Here is a 21,080-nt window from a genome sequence, read left to right as displayed (position 1 = left end):
TCATTTTCCAACACCTTGATAAATTTCCTATTTCTCCTTCCATTAGCCACTTTATGAAAAAACTTTGAGTTACAATCCCCTTCCTTAACCCATTTCACCCTGGCTTTTTGTCTCCAATGAATTTCTTCCCTCAAGATTAATTCCTCTAACTCCTCTTTTCTTAAAGCTCTTTGAATTATAAGTTCAGTACTGAGACCCCCACCTTGCTCAATGACATCAAGGTTAGCAATATCTTTCAGGATGCTTTTTTTCCTTTCGTTTAGCACTCCAAAAGAAACCTTATTCCACTCTTTCAAATTGGCCTTAACAAATTGTAATTTCATCATGAACTTGTGGCCTTCCCACCCAGTTCCTTGAAAGCCACTCCACCAACTTTTAAAGCACTCTTTGAAGCTAGGATGTTGCAACCACATATTCTCAAACCTAAAAGGTGTTGGGCCCCACTTGAACGGATTGGTTTCCAAAACAATCTGCCAATGATCCGAAGTTCTTCTAGGAAGAATTTCTTGAAGGCTTTGAGGAAAGGAAAGCTCCCACTCATTTGAGTAAAGGAAACGATCCAATCTTTTACACACGGGAGACTCTTGCATGTTTGACCAAGTGAATGGTGCGTTCCGTAGAGGTGGATCCAGCAATTCACACTCTCTTATAAAATCATCGAAGTCCTTCATGCTTGAAGTTAGACTAGAACCTCCCAATTTTTCTGAACTTCTCCTTATGACATTAAAATCACCGCCTATGCACCATAACGGAAAAGAGATTCCGAAAATGTCCAACAACTCCACCCAAAAATCCTTCCTAAGTGAGAGACTGTTTGGGCCATAAACTACAGTCAGCCATAGAGGTCCGCATCCATCCAAAGCAAACTTGACTGAGATCGAAAAGGATCCTATTACCACCTCCTCACTGCGTAGTTTATTGGAGTCCCAAATGATCAAAATCCCACCTGAAGCCCCGCTCGCCGGAAGAGCGGCCCAATCCTTATTTTTGACCGTCCAAATACTACCCACAAACCTTCTATCACACTCCTTTTTTGTTTCCTGGATCATCACTACATTCGAGAATCTTGTGTACAATGACCATGTGTATTTCACAAGGAGCATGGATGAATTGATTTACCACTCCCCATAAAGGCTATATTAAGGTGAGCGTGAGCTAAGTATATGAACTTCTCAACTAATCTTTAGTATTGCTCTTTGTGTACTAGTGTATCCTTTGGACTTTCACCTAACTTGTGATTTGGTTCAATAGGTGTATCAATAGGCTTACGAGCCAATATTTTGGTTTCATCAAATAAGTTTAAAATATATTTTCTTTGAGAAACAAAGATCCCCTACTTCGACTGACCAACTTCAATACCGAGAAAATATCGTAGAGTACATAGGTTTTTTTTATCTCAAATTTTGCCGCCTAATATGTTTTTAGTTTATTCATCTCCTCACTATCCTTACTTGTCACCGTAATATCATCTACATACACGATCAAGACAATAATCTTCTGTTCAAATGCATGTTTAAGAAAAATGGTGTGATCAGATTGACTCTGGTGGTATCCATACTTTTTCATAGCTCGAGTAAATCTACCAAATTAAGCTTTAGGTGATTGCTTGAGTCCATACAAGGACTTTCTTAATTTGCATACCTTATCCCTTTTTGTTGGGTTAGCAAAGCCGGGAGGAAAGCCCATGTATACTTCTTATTCTAGATCTCCTTGAAGGCATTTTTCTTATCAAACTGTTGAAGAGGCCGATTTGGGTTTATAGCCAAGGATAAGAGGACCTAAATGGTATTTATCTTTGCCATTGGTGTAAAAGTTTCTTGATAATCTACCTCATATGTGTATAGCCTTTAGCAACCAATCTTGTTTTGAACCTCTCCACAGAACCATTTGCCTTATATTTCACTATGAATACCCCTTGACATTCCATCGTCTTCTTTCCATTTGGTAGCTTAACTAGTTCCCATGTTTTTTATTTATTTTTTATTTTTTTATTTTATTCTTATTTTTATGCAATTCTTCCATTTCTTCAATCATGGCAACTTTCTACTTTAAGTTGTCAAGAGCTTCCTATAACTTATTAGAACTAGACACGTAAGACAATTCGTTTGCAAATATTACATCAGATGGAGATAAACTATGTGAAGACATATAATGAGAGATAGGGTATTTAAGAGTACAATTTGCAAAACCATAAACAAGATGGTGGTTTTCTCTTTCTAAAAGGGTAGCAAGTTTCGTTCTCAATTGTAATTGAGTTGACTTTTCAATAGAATTATTAGTAGAGAGCTTAAGTGAAGGAATTACCTTAAGATTACTTGTTGTAGGAACATCCTATTGGTCATTGGATTGATTAAGAGGTGGTTGAGTCTTCTCCCCTCTTGAATATGCCAAATTATGTGGCTCAAGAAATCCTCTTTAAATGGGTGTAACAATTTCAAATGATGATACACTGGTAAAATATAGTGGTAGCACATCCCAAGACTTCTCTTCTCCCTTGGAGAGAAGCATCTAAATCTCTCTTTGAATACTAAGCCTGATCTTTAATTAAAGTGACATCCATGGTAACAAACATCTTTGTTGAAGGTGGGTGGTAACATTTATATCCTTTTTTTGTGGTAGAGTACTTTGGATCAAGTTGTTTCCTATGTTGTTTGTGAATATGAACATAACATACACAACCAAGCACTTTAGGGGGGGTACAAAGACAAGTTGGACTTTTGAAGACATTTTGTTAATGAGATATGTTGCAATAAAAATTAAAAGGATTTAGGAACATTCATAGCAAAGAGTAAGGATCTAGCAACCACTTAGAGATGACGATTCTTACACTCAACCACACCATTCTGTTGGGGTTTATCAACACATAAAGTTTGATGAATAATGCCATGAGATTGAAAATAGATGCTTAGACCCTTTGTGGACCCGCATTTTTCACGTGCGCCCCCACTCGATCGGCGAGACTCGCTTTTTATTTGTGAAAAATTAATTTTTGGAAAAGTCGGAGTCGCTACTTATTTTATTTTATTTTTGAAAGGGAAAATAAAACAAGAAATAAAACCCTAAAAAAAAAAATGATTCCATAATTTTTGGAAAAAGCATGTCTGTGAAAAAAACCCGAGTCTAAGTCCGGGGATCAGGTTACTTATTGGGAAGGTACCTTTAAAAAGTAGCACCCCTCTAAGCCCTATAAAGGTCTCTACTGACTAAGTTCACGGAAATATGACAATTAATCGATTGATCATAGATACCTAAGTAGGCTAGGTGATTTTAAAGTGTGGCATGTCAAACACAATCAAATTGCAATAAAGGAGAGTTAGGGTGCGTACCTGAACCACTCTTCAAGCGCTATCATAAAACATAAAAGTTAGTGTAGAAATGTAGCACACAACATTTGTTTTATTAAAGCAAGTCAGGCATATATCAAGTCATCCAAGAATCACGTCAAATATGGATATGGTCATCAATGGCATACAAGTCTATAGAGTTCTAAAAAATAGATGAAAAGAGAGCGTGCCTGGATAGCAAGCTAGTACTCCTCTATGGGAATCAAGAGCATCTTAACAATAAATACGAAACAAATTCATGTATATCATCAAGAAGAATCAAAAATCAACATATCAAGCAAACAATATTGAAGAAGGTATCATGAATGTCGGGCCCCCCACCAAAGCCCTAATTAATTTCGCATGGGTTTGTTCTATGAATTCCATTGTTTGGAATCATAAAATTTATTCATGCTTAGAAAAAATCGAGAAAATCAGTTGAAAATCAAATAAAATAGTGAAAATGCATGCCGGAAGGAAAATGGGCAAAAAGGGTGTTGAAATCTGGATTTTATTGCCTAGAGAAGGTCTAAAGATGAATTTTTCAAAGTTGATAATGTTTAGTTGAACAATGGTTTTGAAATTCAATTTAAAACAGTAAATTCCCAATCAAAGAGGCAAGTAGGGGGGAAGATGCTTGTAGCAAGGTTGCTATGATGGAGTGGAGCTCGTGAATGAGATTTGAGACTGCAGTGCTGGCGTTGAACTCCAAAATGCATTCTGCCCTCTTTTGGCACCTTCCGAAGCTTCCTTGGAGTAACCAACTTTCCCTATCCGTGTCTTCCTTGGAGTGGTTTAATGTAGTTTGAATGACATAATTGACATATGGGTCCAGCATCATCCGATCTAATTAGGGATGGTCTATGAATTCTTTAAATGATACAAGCAAACTGCTCTTCCCCAGTATATTTCAGGTACTTCTCAACGACATTGCTGCTGTACTTCTGCATGGAGAGGTGCCTATATTAACCCTCTGATTGGTTGAGCATTTCTGTTCTTGCCCATGAACCCTCAAATTCAAATACATATTACACAACATAATTCCCAAATGGATCTTGGGCCAAGATAAGAGCATTGGCAATGATCACGGATAGCAAACGACGTCTAAGTTCCCAGATTTGTATCAATTAAGAGTTTTATAGAGAGCGTGGAGGCTGTTCCATGATGAGATGATAAGAGTTCATGTTCTTTTGATACTCTTGGGCAATAATAGCATGCTGGTGTCATTCGGTTCAGTTCCCTTAGAAAAATAGCAGCAGCACCTTCCTATTTCCTTGTAATGATCCCTGTTATCCATCAGAAACTATCAGCACTGGGTGTACTGTTGGAGATGGTTTGAATAGCTACTCCTTCTTGTCAGAGTTTCAAAGACAGCTTGGGCATCCGTGGGACTCGAAACAGATTGGGAACTTTGAAGTCAATATGCTGATACTTCTTCCGATATTGTCTCAAACTCCTGGAAGTGAATAACTCTGTAATCAAGTTAATAGTCCTATTCATATCATCAACCCAAGTGTTATAGAACTTGATGATGTATCGTGTTTCAGTGACATCAGTAAATGAACTTCTGAATATAATCTTTCTAGCTGTTGAAAGGACTGTAATAAATCCTTAATTTCCACTTGACCCCATGCGAGTTCTATTCCATCTACTTCATCAAATGCCTTGCATACGGTCTCGGATGCTCTTTTCCCCAAGAATTCATTATACCCCGACTCTCTTTGAGACGCTTCATAGGAATGAGGTAAAAACCGAACAGGAGGAACGGATGTCAACCATGCATGACTCTTATCTTCTATCTCAGGAGAGGTATGTGAGTTGAGCGAATTAACTGATTTAAGAAGCAGAGGACTGATTTCGCTGAAGGTGACCTATAGAACCATAAAAATTTCTGATTCTGATATTTCAGATAATGGCTTCCTCTCTGAGATCTGAACTGAGCATGCTGCACTTTGATCCCTTAGTTGATCTGCTTTACAAAGAAGTTCAAGCACGTTCTGACTTGATCGAGCAGTCTCATTTCGGATATAGATACCAGCTGATCTGGGAAAAATCTCCTTTTCCATTTCATTAGAATCTTTAGGAATATGACTAGGAAAATTTAGATGATCCAGAAAGTCCTTGTTCATGAATTTTTAATCCCGGGGAAACCATTAGCATTGATAACAAGGAAGCCTTGGAGACTTGTAGAATTGTTGATCGGTTTCATGGAGTACTAATGTTGGATGATGTTGAGTAAAGCTTTTCGTAAACCGAGATATTATGTAGAGCAATGGGCATTATTTCAGAAAATCAGGAAAAATTAAGTCATGAAAGTAGTTTGAATAGAACTTCAATCCCTGACAAGTGTCATGAACTTCTAACCGAGTTCCTCATCAGCAGTGTCATAAGAGTGACTTCATGAGAAGTTTCTTGCTGTATCAGAATCAGCAGCATTAGGGGCTGCTTCATCTCTTTTGAAGGCAGACATTCATCTTTAGGAACCAAACAGCTAGGGAGCATCATCATAAACTAACTCATTGACAAGAAGTGGACTTCCTGACACATCAGGTAAGTAGATCTTAGATTTATGTTCATGAAACTGATCTCCAGCCAGATGTTGCACCTAAAAAAGCAAGGTCCATTGTCAAAAGCTCCACCATCAGAACATCCATCTCCATTAGAATACGCAGAAACAACTGGAAACTATCCACGTTTAAGATCCATCTTGCATGCACTCTCTAGATAAAGCAATTATGGTTTGGCGGATCTTATTCTATATAATCCATTAGGGTTATCAACCTAGCAACTGCACCTGAATTTGCAATTATAAGATTTATTCCCCGACTTCCATTACAAACAAGACTAATCAGCCTGGGCAACAAAGGATCTGTCAATCACTTCATCAGATTTCATTAAAAGTGCAAGTGAAGGTATGATGCGCACGGTCTTCAAGGTTACAAGGAACCTAACAACAATAGAAATTGCTCTAACAATCTTTTCAAACCCGTCAATTCGATCCAATGCATTCTCTGCCTAACTTTGAACTCAATGAGTGTTCTTGGACCCAACTAGAAGGTCATGATCATCCATGTGAGTAGATTGCAGGGTGTGTGCTATGTTAACAAATACCAGAAAGCTCCTCTGATAATTAACGATATTTTAAACTAGCCACTTGATGTATTATGATGCATGCCACGGAAGGCTTTGGATGTAGAAATCATGTGAGAAAAGGATGACGCCTGTAACTTGTCTACGAGTCATGGAAAGCCACTTGGATTTTAAGTGGATAATGATTAAGTGAAGAGCTTCTAGTCCCAAGACAGTGGACTTGAAGTAAATTCGGCTCTACTATTCTCAGATGGATAAACTGAAGATAGCATTAATGCAGAAACTGACTGGCTGCGATTAATATAATCAAAGTTCATTATCCTCGAATCTATGTCTTCCTCAACATCCGTCATCTGAGTAATTCCAAAAACATATTTGATTTGATCGAATATTGTGACCAGAGATCTTGCCAACAGTTGGACTGTGTAATCATAAGTCCTTTTCCATAGAAGAAATTCCTGAAGATCCCTCTCTCTTTGCTGTTTCCATGCAACCCTTCTTCTGTTATTCAACCAAATTCACACGATATGAATCTCCATCACTACCCTTCATTCTTCACAGTCCACCGGGAATACACTGAGTACACCGCGTTTGCAACACACTTTATCTTTCATATCAGCACTTCTATCAGTCCCGAATACACCCAAATATATAGACAAAGACTGGAAGGTAGTATGAATAGGGGAACAGAGGACATGGATAGACACATAGTAAAAACCGGGGAAGGAATAAGCAGAGGATGCCAATTAACGTAGCCCCATTTCAAGTGTTAATCCATGGGCTTAGATTGGTGGGAAGAGTAAAAGAGAGATAGGGCAAACAATGTCATCAAATAATATACCATAAAACAGAGTCTCACTGAGTTCGAATGATCAAAAATAAATAAATGAATATAGTAATAGGGAATGAAACAATATTTGTAAGCATATGCAAAAACTAGAAATCAACAACGTTCACATAGAGTTTCCACCATCCTCAACCCAACAAGCAAACAGTGTTCCTGATCATAAAAGGAGAGAATGAAGAATATAGATTGGGAAGGTGAGCCAGAAAAATAAACAGAAAGCTTACCTTAGAACTTTTCTAAAGAAGTAAAGCCTGCTTCTCTTTTCCAATTCCCCTCTCCAGGATGAATCTCTTTCCCCACGTTTTCTCTATGTGTGCTGAAAGTCCTTTTTGAAAAACCCCCCCTTCCTTCCTATATCTCCTCATCTGCTTTTGGTATCCTTTTTCTTCTCCCTACCAAAACTCCAATACGTGCTGAAAGTTTTCTTAAAAAAAATCTCCTTTCCTGCTATCTTCCTTCTTCTCCCTACCAAAACTCCAATACGTGATGCCCTCTTCTTTTCCCTTTTTCCTTATATTTGCATCAGCCTCTCAAACTAAATCTGCTAAAAAAAAAGATCCACTTTCCTTTCCTCTATTTCCCTTCCTTTTTTAAATCTTCCAATTCAAAAGCAATCTTCCCAATATCAAATTCCCCTCCAAAACCTTCCAAGGAGAGTCCCACCTTCCTTAAACTCCAATGGTAAGTTTCCTTGCAAAAAAACATTAAATTTTTGAAGTTAAATAATTGAATGAATAGATAAGTAAATAAATTAGGAAACGGTAAAAATAAATAAATAAATAAATAAAAATAAGTAATAAATAAATAAATAAGTTAAGGAAAATAATATAAAGAGGAAGATAACCAATAAAAAGTGAATGATAATCATAAAACTAAAACTAAAAAAAAAATAAAAATAAAAATAAACCAGTAAACAGAAGCCGAGCCCAAGAGTCATGTAACCATGCAAGTCATACAAAAGTGAGTCTAAAAGCGCCTAAAGGGCCAAGTGTGCCTAAGCGGGCCTAGAGTGGTGCCTAATGACCAGGTGTATCTAAGAGCTATCCTAAAAATGAATGAAAAGCCTAAGTCTAAATTAGGGCTGCCAAGGGTCACAATAAGGGGTCAGATAATCCATCAACCAAAGTCTCCGAGGTGACTCAGAAAAGGGTAAGTCGTACAAGTAGTAATGGGTCACCAAGGAACTACCGTGGAGCACTGGAAGTGAATTTAAAGACATGTGCTAAAGGGACAAAATTGAGGGTCTACACCCTTATTCTAGTACTCCCCTCCATTATCAGATCATAAATTTGTATTTTAGTGTTAAACTAAGTAAGAACCATTTGATAAAAGGACTTAAAGGTCAGAAAAAAATCACTTTTTTCTTTCAATTAATAGATTCATGAAACACGAGCTAGATCATCAAGAAAAGAAACGAACCACTTAGAGCCTTAGTGATTGATAACATGGGATGACCCCAATACATCACTATGAATAATTGAGAAATGCACCAAAGTTTTATTACAAGTTGAAGGAAAGGAAGTTTGATAACGTTTGGCTAACAAACAACTATCACAATGGAAATTCAAACCCTAAACTTTGGAAAATAAGGATGGAAACAATTTGTGCAAATAGCTAAATGAGGCATGTCCCAATCTTTTGTGCCATGACCAGATCTGTGCTTTTGATGTTGGCTTGCCCATAACTTGCTTTACGTGTCTATCCAAATCTTGTCAATTCATATCTAAGTAGTATAAACCTTTTCTCTTTCTACCAAGACCAATCTTCACTTCCGTAGCAAGATCCTAAAAGACATAGTGAGTTTCAAAGAAAGTTATGGGACATTTTAGAGCCTTATTTAGCTAATGGATAATAAGTTACTGGGTGGATATAGATCATATAAGATGATAGAGAGTGACATAGAAGAAGTTAGAGGAATTGAAACTTCCCCCAACACAACAACAGAAGATCCATTTGCTGTTTTAACATTTTTCATACTAGGATGAGTGCTATAGGAAGAACAAAGACTAGATTCACATGTCATATGATCTGTAGTTCCTTAATCTATAATCCAAGATGACTTAAAACAATCATGACTAGAGTGCTCAAGGCAAATCCAAAGTTGCTTGTATTGGCTAAGTCATGGCAAGCATCTTTCATAGATAACCTTTGAGCATTCTCTTTGATTTGATCTATTTAGGCTTGAGAATATTGTGGTTGGGCCATGGGATGTGATTGTGTATCAGAGGATGCATGATATGTGTTGGAATTTGAGTTGCATCCCTTCTTATGAAACCATTTTGGATATCGTTTCAGCTTGAAACATGTTTCTTGAGCAATCCTTGTCTTAAAAATGTGGACAAAGCAACAACTCTTTGTTTCCAGCTTTCCTAGAGTTAGAGATAACTAGTGCACTTGGATCTTAAGCATATTTAAGGTTGAACACTCTTGTGAGACACCTGCAAGCATAGTAGCCTGATGAAGCTCCGCACGCCAAATATAAGCATATGCACCATGAAGATTGGGAGGAGGTTCCTAACCTAAATTTTGAACTCTGATCTGATAAAACTTCAGATCAAGACCAGCCAGAAAATTGTAAACCATCTCATTCTACATGTCTTTTTTTTTTTTTTTTGATCAATAAACTCATTCTACATGTTCTTCTTCAGTTTTGTTGTATGCAACAAACTCCATATCACATGGTTGGAGAAAATCAAGCTCTTTCCAAATATCATGAAGAGTACAAAAATAGCTAGTCAATGACTTCCCTTGTTGTCTAGTCTCATGTCCTTGGTGCCTAAGTTCGGAATCTGAGAAGCGTCACTACCATCAAAGTATGTTTGAGCCACAGCATCCCAAAGAGCATGAGCTGTAGGAAGTTGAAGGAAAGTGGCACTAATATACAAAGTCATTGATTTAAGAAGCCATAACATCAACATGGCATTCTCCTCCACTCGAGTAGTGAAGAACGGATCAGAAATAGTTGGTTGTTTCTTCTCTCCAATCATGTGTCCCAACTTCCCATTTCCTGTAACATCCAACTTCACAAAATGGGACCATGCAGAGTAGTTTGTCCCATCAATTTTGTTAGAAGTCATCTAGACATGCCTATTATCATGTTGAACTGTCACAGCAGAAGGAATGAGTGGGGGTGCACCAGAACCACAAAGTGGGGGTGCACCAGAACCACAAACCTTTGTCACCAATTCATACATGATTTTTCGTTTTAACTTTTTTTTCTTTCCTTTTTTTTTTTTTCGTGCAAGGCAGTGGCAAATTCAAACAACAAGGATAGAAAGCCAAGGGGAATCAATCAGTAGTAAAAGTTCATACCTAAACCAAAGAAATGACTTTGCTACCATGCTTTGGAGACAAGTTTTCGGTATATGTTACTTCACAACTTGTGCAATACTTATAGGAAAGAAAAAAAAGAAGCTATGCAAGGATTAAAATGCTATATAAGGAAGAATTTAAAAACATCCCTACAATTTGTTCCTAACTTGAAGCAATAATAAATATCAAATTACTTGGTTCATTGATTTGGAGATTAAAGATCTCAAAAGACTCATGAACTTTGTTATGCACATACACTTGTCTTCATTTGTCCCAGATATAAAAGGTTGGGCACTATCCTCTTCAGACTTGTTCTAAGTAAAATCTTCTTTCTTCACTTTGTCCAATATATCATAGTCAATGTCTTTCCATCTGACCAAATTTTTATGGAGTTTAAAGTCTCATCTAAGGTCAAGGCCTTTGTTTGGTAATGGTACTTAATTAGGTAAATGCTCATGACATGCTATAGTTGAGAGGACCTTTCAAAGCCCTTAGGCTAGATTGGGGCATCCTATGTAGGAGGATTGAAGAGATGATTGACCATCTCTTTCTGCATTGTCAATTACTTTGGGGTTGTGGCACAAGCTATTTAGACGAGTCGGAATGGATTGGGTTCAACCTAAGAGTTTATGTGACATAAGAATTATTTCATATATGGGTTTAGGGAACTCCATCAAAGGCAAAACTCTTTGGAAGATTGTTTGTCTCACTTTGATTTGGATCAAGTGGTGAGAGAGAAAAGCTAAGATTTTTTAGGATAAATGGAGGATGTCATAAATGTTGTGGGATTTGCTTTACTTCTTTTTTTTCTTTTTAGGCCTCTTGTACTGACGATTTTAAAGCTATTCCTCTAAATGTAATTCAACTCAATTGGCATTCAGCATGTTGTACACCAATAGGGTTGGACCAATAATGAGATAGCTAGGTCTGAGGAGATGAAATATTTGTACATTCTTTTGTGATCTATCTTTTTGTATATATCTCTTTGTATAGTGGATGAGTTCTTTGTTTTGATTAGATTTGTGTATTTGTTGGGAGGATCAAATTTATAATCATGATCATAATCATAATCATAATGATTTTTATAAAAAAATAATAATCAAATTCCTATAATGAAAAATAATAATCAAATTGCTATAATCAATTATCTAAGTATGATAGTGACAAATATGCTCCTTGCTTATGGAAATTAAAATAGTCCTTAAAATAAAGGGTCCACTAGAATCAAATATCAAATATGGAAATCTCTTGATATGCTTGTCAAGATCCTAAACAAGTGTAGTATTTGGTGGTTGTATGCTCCTTGTCTATGGAAATTAAAATACTCAATCCCTAAGATAAGGGGTCCATAGAATCAAATATTAAATATGGAAATCTCTTAATATACTAGTCAACATCCGGAACAAGTGTAGGGTGGTTATGTCAAGAGTGAAGCCTTGAAGGGATAAACAAGATCATCTAGCTATAAGTATTTTGGAGGGAACATTCACTCTTTCTTGCAACAGTAGGGAAACAATCATCCATCTTATGTATACATGGTGTTTACTTTCACCAAGAGGTAGCATGGAAGAGATCTACTTAGCATTTACTGTGACAAACATCTATATTCAATGAGCATTTAGGTTACCTTGAGTTTTACTTGGAGATAGACATTTGTGTCCAAATGTTGCAGAATGTAGCATAGGGAGAGATGTGGAGAAAGTGAACATGAGAGAGAGTGTGGATCTAACCATGAACAGGAGGCTAGAGGCTAGAGGCTAGGGGTTAGGGGCAAAGGTGCTGTAGATGTTGTGTCAGTGGAGAACTTTGTTGGTCATGTGATCTTAAGTCCCAAGACACATATGCCTATCAAAATGCCCCAAGACACCTAACACTCTTCAATTGGTCATATGCTACTATGAAACCCATATAATAATTAATGACGTGCAATGATTGATCTATTTGAACTTTTCAACATAAGACAGCAATAAGAGTCCTTGTTAAGAACTATTGGGAATTACGAGAAACAAAAAAACAAACTTGAAGCTCAAAATGATTGTGAATGTTATAATGATGACACCAATGACCATAGATCGAACCTATCCAATTTTTACAGTGCAATGGTCGACTGTTCATAGACTAACCATACCTACTGTTTCATTTTTGGGGTTAATATTAGCAATGTAGTTCATCTAAAGATAAACCTAATCTAAATATAGAGCTACGATACAAGAAAACCTGAATGAACAAAATGTTGAATTGAATTGTACCAGTCTTTACTGGGGTTATTACTCATTATTGTCCTCGCTGTTTTATTTTCCAATTATTTCTTCAATTAAGAATTAAGAGAATGAAAAAAACTAATAAAATCAAATAATTTATGGTTGGCTCAGTTGGATCAATAAAATGAAGTATATAGGCTCTGTTTTTTTTCAATTTATTATTTCTTGTAATGTGAATAGTTGAGGGGTGGATGTAGCCAAGTGGATCAAGGTAGTGGATTGTGAATCCACCTCCTCTATATTGAGATATAACATAAGACCAATAAGTTGTTTGAGATCTCATTCTCTACCTCTTGGCCTAAATTGAAATATCTAAATATAAATAATAATAACTTCACCCTTGATAGTGATATATGTTGTGTATGTAAATCCTAGGTGTGAAAATATGGACAACTTACCAACTTAATTTTTTTTCGCTAGGAACTCATCTTAAATTGCAACATTTTGAAATACACACACACACACACACATGATGCTGAAAGAAAAGTAAACAATAGGCCTTGCAAATTACTGAGACTTTGGTTGATACTTCACAATGTTGTTGTACTGAAAACTTTTGTTGAATATATAACTATAAAATTTCATGTAAACAATATATTTCAATCTTCGGAAAGAAAAAAGAAAGAAACTAAATACCTACAAGAGGAAAACAAATTCCACCTTCGAACCTAGTGAAAAGGGGCAACCAGAGCTTTACTATTCATTATTAATTGGTAATTTATGGGTGAACAAGGGTAGTTAGCACAAGTTAGGCTTGCAGCAGTAAGAAAGCCTATCTGTGAAGAAGAAAACTATTGGAATGATACATGTGGTAAAGGTGATATCATCTCAAGTATTATGTTAGAATAAATATATTAAGCTACCAGTTGACCCAAAATCTTTGGCTATTAAGTGTTGGACTGACAAGGTATATCAAGCCACCTTAACAATCCACCTCTCACTTTCATGTAGGAGCATTAAATGGAGGAAATAAACAGTTTTGAGGTTTCAACTTCCAATATCCTGGAAAAAGATGCTCCATTATCATGTTGAAGTTGAACCACAAGTTGACTCAAACACTTGAGCTATTAAGTGATGAGCAAACAATGTATATATCAAACCACCTTAATAAGAGGATCAAGTATACCTTGTGATATTTCTTGTTTCCTTTTCTTCCTATTCCTGTCTATTTATGATTTCATTCTTTTTTTTTCTTCCACATATACAGTATGGGTTTTTAGAGTCTTTTTTCATTTCCCTCCAAATGGTAACTAAGAATTTGATTCAACTGAACTCCTTAAACTGTATGTTTTCAACAGGTATGCATCAAAAGAAAATGATACCTGGATTCGGGCTCTTATGAAGGGTCTAACTCTTGAGGCTGGTTCAGGTCTTACTGTTCTTGATCCAGTAGATATTTCAGGGGGATATACTTCTGTAAAAGATAAAACAAATATATCTCTCGTAGCAACAGATATATGCATCCATCTTTCTCTTAGTGTCATATCTCTTGTACTTAACTTGCAAAATCAGGCAACTGCAGCGCTACAATTTGGAAATGCCAATCCCCTAGCTCCTTGTACCAACTTTGACCGAGTTTGGGTGTCCCCAAAAGGTTTATCTCATTTTTACTGGAGCAATACAACATTATTTCTAGCTGAAATTATACATACGTACATACATATATGTTCCAGTAGTTGTTAATGATTATCTTTTGACTATTTTTGTCCATGTTCAGGCTATTCTTTGTCTAATCTACTTGCATTTGGCTATCTGTTATGCAGAAAATGGGCCCTGTGACAACCTTACCTTTTGGAGACCCCGAGCTCCTTCAAATTATGTTGTATTGGGAGATTGTGTGACATCTAGGTAAAATATATTTAGAGCTTAAAATGACTTCTTTTTATCCCATCATGTTTGAAATAGTCTAGTATTCAAGTTTCTTATCTATTCTCTTCTGGTTTGCTAGAAATTGTCCTCTACTGGTTGGCTTTTATTTTATCTTATATTACTATTATTATTTTTTGTTTGAATATGTTTCCAGTGGTAAATCATAATCATGTGAAATTGTCATATAGCAGTACTGAACTCTGAGGAATTTGCAGTCTAATCTTACACGACAGAAGGATCTGTCTTCAGTCTTTGGAAAAAGAGAAGGGAAAAAAAAAATCTAGTGTACTCACAATCACTATAACAATTAATTGGTTGTTTCTTGGGATGTTTTTCTCTTGTCAATGTTATACTCACAGCTTCTTTTTCTTTGAATATTCTGCATAGGGCAGTGCTATGCAGGATATAATATGACTACTTTTGGCCTGTACTTTATGAGTCCCTCTCCAATTTGGAATTTTCACATATGCATGTTTGTCATATGGTTTTGCAAAATAAGTTTTTCTTTTTCTGATTAGAGACAACTCATAAAAAATGAGTCAAGACGTACAAGAAGGAAGAGCTATCCTTAAAGGACAAATTACAAAACCAATATAGAGCAAAGAAAGCGAAATACAACAACCAAAATAACTAAAGAAGGTTTAGAATTTACAATTCAAGGGAGCATGAAATCTCTTGCAAAAATGTCTAAATATGAGGGCCCTACTTGGGTAACTATTCCACTATGTAGTTAGCCAAACAAGGAATCCAAGTGTGAAGAAAATCCATTTTTCTTCTATTCCTAATAGCTTCTTCATCTTATTCTTCTTCCCCCTTTCCCATTTTTTTTTTTTTGGCTTTTGTATACTACTGAATTATTTTTGTGTTCATGCTCTCACCCTAGTAGCATAACCATACTTTATTTTCCTTTCTTCATTATAATGTTTTAAATTTGAGAATCTTACAAAATTTCCTTTAAATTTTCTCCCCTTTTCCCCTTGTACACTTTTAGGCTTGAGGACAACCTGTTATATGCTAATGCTATTACTAATTGCTATTTCTCTTATCCTTTAGAGGCTATATTTTGTTAATTGGCTATGTTTTGTTAATTTTGGTTAACTTTAATGTCTGTTCAGCCCAATACCTCCTTCTCAAGCAGTAATGGCAGTAAGTAACACATATCAGCGTGTACGGAAGCCCCTTGGTTTCAAACTCATTGGTTTATTCTCGGGTATCCAAGGATTGGAAGCACGTGAAGATAATTATGATATGGATAGTGATTGTTCTCTTTGGATGCCAGTTGCACCACCAGGATACTTAGCATTGGGATGTGTAGCGCATGCAGGGGTCCAACCACCACCAAGTCACATTGTTTATTGTATACGTTCTGATCTTGTAACATCCACAACATATTTAGAATGTATCTTCAATGCCCCCTCAAACCCTCAGTTTTCATCTGGATTTAGCATCTGGCGCGTGGACAATGCTCTTGGATCCTTTTATGCCCATCCTTCTGGAGAATGCCCTCCCAAGAACAATAGTTGTGATCTTAGTCAGCTTGTTCAATGGAATTCTAACCGACATCACTCTTCCACCAAAATGTCTTCCTCTGATATGACCATTGACCATGATTATGGAAGTCAGCAAGCAAGTAACCAGAGTGCAACTTCATCTGGATGGGAGATTCTCAGATCAATTTCAAGAGCAAATAATTGTTACATGTCTACTCCAAATTTCGAGAGAATCTGGTGGGACAAGGGTAGTGATCTCCGCCGACCATTTTCCATATGGCGACCTATAACACGTCCTGGTTATGCTATACTGGGTGATTGCATAACCGAAGGGTTAGATCTTTTGCACGTTCCATTCCACTAGTTTCTTTTTTTTTAATAAAATAAAAGTTTGTATCTATTAATATTTGTTTTTGTTTTTGTTTTTTGTTTTTTTGTTTTTCTTCTATCAGCTTAGAACCACCTGCTCTAGGTATAATTTTTAAGGCTGATAATCCTGAAATCTCTGCAAAGCCTGTGCAGTTCACTAAAGTTGCCCACATTGTGAGGAAAGGAGTTGATGAAGTTTTCTTTTGGTACCCAATTGCTCCCCCTGGTTATGCTTCTCTTGGATGCATAGTCTCCAAAACATATGAAGCGCCCCAGATGGATTCATTTTGCTGCCCGAGGATGGATCTTGTTAACCCAGCTAATATTCTTGAGGTGCCCATTTCAAGATCTTCAAGTTCAAAGGCATCTCAGTGCTGGAGCATTTGGAAAGTTGAAAACCAGGTTAAAATGAATTTTGTTTGAACATTGTCTGAAATTGGTATATTAGACTGGTGCTTTTGTTCATTTACGATTTTGAACATTGTTCTGTATTGAAGTGTTAAGATTTGACATTATCTTTTTTAATTTATGTCTCTTAAGACATTAAGGTTATGGGTATTTTATGCTTATGCAGGCCTGCACTTTCCTTGCACGCTCTGATGCTAAAAAGCCATCAAGCAGATTGGCCTACACCATAGGTGATTCTGTAAAGCCAAAGACACGGGAGAACATTACTGCTGAAATGAAGTTAAGATGCCTCTCCCTGACAGTTCTAGACAGCTTATGTGGAATGGTATGTGTCCTAAGGGAAATATTACAACCTGGACCTTGATATAGAGATAGTCCCTCCTTCATTAGTAATTATTTGATAAATTTGGATCATGTCAGATGACACCACTGTTTGACACGACAATCACCAACATTAAGCTTGCAACTCATGGTCGACTGGAGGCAATGAATGCAGTACTAATTTCTTCAATCGCTGCATCAACTTTTAACACACAATTGGAAGCATGGGAGCCACTTGTTGAGCCATTTGATGGGATATTTAAGTAATTTATGAGTGTTTTCTAATTATAATGTGGTGTCTAATACATTATGTTTTTATTATGTTGAATCAGTTTTACTGATAGATCCATTAAATATTCTTTTGCTTCTCTTTTGGAGGTTTGAAACTTATGATACCAATGCACATCCACCATCAAGACTTGGAAAGAGAGTGCGAATTGCTGCTACCAGCATCCTAAATGTGAATGTCAGTGCTGCAAATCTTGAAGCTTTTGTAGAGACAGTTGTTTCATGGAGAAGACAGAGAGAGCTTGAACAGAAGGCAACCAAGCTAAATGAGGTCAAATGTGCTTTCAAAATTTTTAATATTTCACAAGCTATTAACTATTATCTATTATAATGACGCTGTTTTAAGTGCCTTACTGCTCACTGTCTTTGCAGGAAGCTGCTAGTCATCATAAACATGGAGATGGTTCAAATTTTTCTGCATTGGATGAAGATGATTTTCAGACTGTTATAATAGAAAATAAGCTTGGTTGTGATATGTATCTGAAAAAGGTTGAACAAAATTCAGATTTAGTTGAACTGCTACATCATGATGGCTCTGCTTCTGTATGGATTCCACCTCCAAGGTTTTCAGATAGGTTAAATGTTGCAGATGAATTTAGGGAGGCACGCTATTATGTTGCCATACAGATCTTGGAAGCTAAGGTTATAAAATATGATTAAGTTTTTTAGGAGCTTATCCTGAATATGCAGCTGCTGTTTTCCTGAAAGAGATTAGTTTTATACTTTTTTTGCAGGGTTTACCTATTATTGATGATGGTAACAGCCATAAGTTCTTCTGTGCTTTGCGCCTTGTTGTTGATAGCCAGGCAACAGATCAGCAAAAGCTTTTCCCTCAGAGTGCAAGGACAAAATGTGTCAAGCCTTTGGTTTCCAAAACTAATGATCTTGATGAAGGCACTGCCAAGTGGAATGAACTTTTCATATTTGAAGTTCCTCGAAAGGTATTTCATGGTTTTAACTGCTTTATCTTCCTTCTTCTATTAGAGGCACCATGTGGTGTTTTAGACCATTACATCTGGCGTTCTCAAGTAATGCAAAGCACATGGGAGACATATTTTGATCGTTTAGAAGGAGCATGTTTCTCGAAACTCTAACTTGTAACTATAAAATCTTAAAAGAAAACAAGTAAAGAAAATAAAGAGATATTTTACTTCCTAAGAAGTGTTACTAAGCAAAGCATTCTTCTGGAGTGGTGTCTTCACCTTCCATTGAGTGCTAGTTGTGAAAATGGGTACATGTACAAGGACCCTAGAAGTCTAGAAAGAAAACTTTAACTCCCAACATGATCTATGTGTCTCACCCAAATATGGAGGTGATAGGATGACTTCTAACTCACAGAAGCATGAGATCTCCAACAGGGTCAATCATGGAAATGTCTCCTTTCTTTGCCATGTACTGGCTTCCTGGTTTGTTGATCTAGACTTCAAAGAAAAGGAACAGTGTCAAACTCTCACAGATCTATAATCCTTTGCATGCAGTGGTCATATCTCCATGTCCATTCCGCCTGTATGCCACACATGAAAGAATTGACACTGGATGTTGAATTAAATCCTATTTGCCCATCAAAGAAAAACCCCATAAGATAGGAGACTTGCTAATCCTTCGTCATGCAATGGTGAGCCCAAAGACAGCTGCATGTTTGACTTATGGTTCTGGTTTTCTAAGGCTGTTGGTTCAGTATCATGTCTATTTTCTGTTAACAAATTAAATCAGAACCTTGCTTCCATGGTTAGCTGTTCCTATTTCTTTTTGGCCCAAGGGAAGGAGTGAATCTGAAATAGTCACCTGTTGGATAATTGTATTTGTTTTCCTTTCAATACATTTGATAGAGCAAAAACTAAACCTCTCACTAATCATTCCATCAAGTGTTTTTGGTCTCACCTAGTATCTGCTATATGCGTTAGCATTAGGATCATTATTTGGTAAGCAACATTATGAATATTACATCAAAATAAATACTTTATATATAATCATTGCAGGGGCTGGCTAGGTTGGAAGTGGAGGTGACAAACCTTGCAGCAAAAGCAGGAAAAGGTACATGGTACAATTGTTTCCATATAAAGATTCATAAGAGTCTGTTAACTCAAACTTTGTAGTTTGTACTTCTTTTTATTTTTATCTTTCTTTCCTGAGCAAGAGATGAGCAATAGTTATATTTTCCTAGCCCAAATGCTATGAAAATGGTTGTTTGGCAAGGCAAATGATTGTTAACACTAGGATTCAAGGGTGATGGATCACTTATGTTGGTGATCAGTATGTTTTCTATAAAGTAAGGATAAAAGCACCTGTTATTTGGGAGGCAGATGTTTACCCTCATGCCTTCCCTTGGATCTTTTCCATGGGAGATTCAATTAACATTTAATCAATCACCTTTATGTTAATATCAGTTACAGAAACTTTTGTTGAAGAGATCCATCATTGTTGCACATTGTCATAAATCAGCTTTAATTCATGAATTTGTTACTCCAGAAATGCTTGCTTTAAAAATGTAGTGGCAAGTTTTAGAATCAAAAGTGCATGCATTGGATGCTTTTTTATAATGTTATGCCCACCAAGTTGATCAGCATCTTCTTCAAAGTTCTTCATGCTATTTGAAGTAAACTATGTCAGCATTTTGTGCTTTCTCATTCAATCTGAATTCCAGAACTATGAATAATTTGGAGGTGAACCTGATCATTTATATGTTTGTATTGGCCTTTGGATAATAAAGGTGAAGTCCTTGGTGCATTTTCTATTTCTATTGAACATGGTAAAATCATGCTGAAGAAAGTGGCTTCAGTGAGGATGCTGCATCAGCCACATGATAATCACAATATTGTATCATATCCACTGCAGAAAAGGGTGCGTCCATTTATTTCACCTTCTTTGTGCTTTTTTTTTTCTCTCTGATGCTATTCTAGGTATGTATACTCCGTCTGTGAATTGCATATTTTCTAATGTCATCATCATCCTTTTCCTTAGGGTCAGCTTAGCAATGATGAAGACATGTGTAACCTTGGATGCTTGTTAGTTTCTACATCTTATTTTGAAAGTAAAAAAGTTGTAAACTTTCAAGAAGATACAGAAAATGAGAATAGAGTTGATAGAGATGTTGGTTTCAGAGTGGGGCTTGGTCCAGAGGGTACATGGGAGAGCTTTAGGTCATTGCTTCCCCTGTCTGTGATCCCCAAAACATTAGAGGATGATTTTATTGCTGTGGAAGTTGTCATGAAAAATGGCAAGAAGCATGCAATTTTCAGGAGTCTTGCAACAGTTGTTAATGATTCAGATGTTAAATTGGATATATCCATATGTAGTATGTCTATGCCTCATAGTCGTGATCCCTCTTCAGAAACAAGAAGTCGTAACATTGTGGTAGAAGAGGTCTTTCAGAACCAACGTTATCAGTCAATCTCTGGTTGGGGTAACAAGTGGCATGGCTTTCCCACTAATGATCCAGGGCACTGGAGCACTAGGGACTTCTCATATTCATCAAAAGTGAGTGCACAAAGAGTTATGCTTT

The 21,080-nt window shown here is 36.6% G+C and overlaps 1 protein-coding gene across 3 annotated transcripts in view; it reads left to right on the top strand.

The window, feature by feature from the left end:
* LOC100258011 (uncharacterized) overlaps positions 1-21,080 on the top strand; it is a 107,332-nt gene that overhangs the window by 65,265 nt on the left and 20,987 nt on the right. For 2 of the 3 annotated variants that reach the window (XR_009465631.1, XM_019219923.2), the window contains exons 37-48: positions 14,132-14,427; positions 14,597-14,681; positions 15,818-16,525; positions 16,645-16,963; positions 17,136-17,294; positions 17,390-17,553; positions 17,669-17,849; positions 17,951-18,220; positions 18,313-18,519; positions 19,558-19,612; positions 20,289-20,419; positions 20,540-21,055. Coding sequence is in view for 1 of the 3 variants with exons in the window: in XM_019219923.2 (XP_019075468.1) it covers positions 14,132-14,427; positions 14,597-14,681; positions 15,818-16,525; positions 16,645-16,963; positions 17,136-17,294; positions 17,390-17,553; positions 17,669-17,849; positions 17,951-18,220; positions 18,313-18,519; positions 19,558-19,612; positions 20,289-20,419; positions 20,540-21,055 (3,091 nt within the window). In the remaining 2 variants the exon portion in view is untranslated. The remainder of the gene's footprint in view (positions 1-14,131; positions 14,428-14,596; positions 14,682-15,817; positions 16,526-16,644; positions 16,964-17,135; positions 17,295-17,389; positions 17,554-17,668; positions 17,850-17,950; positions 18,221-18,312; positions 18,520-19,557; positions 19,613-20,288; positions 20,420-20,539; positions 21,056-21,080) is intronic. The other variant, XR_009465632.1, reaches the window with a different exon arrangement.

This window comes from Vitis vinifera, chromosome 5 (assembly GCF_030704535.1).
Source record: "Vitis vinifera cultivar Pinot Noir 40024 chromosome 5, ASM3070453v1".
Lineage (NCBI taxonomy): Eukaryota > Viridiplantae > Streptophyta > Magnoliopsida > Vitales > Vitaceae > Vitis > Vitis vinifera.
Note: the sequence above shows the minus strand (reverse complement) of the source record. Positions and strands in the feature narration are given on the sequence as shown.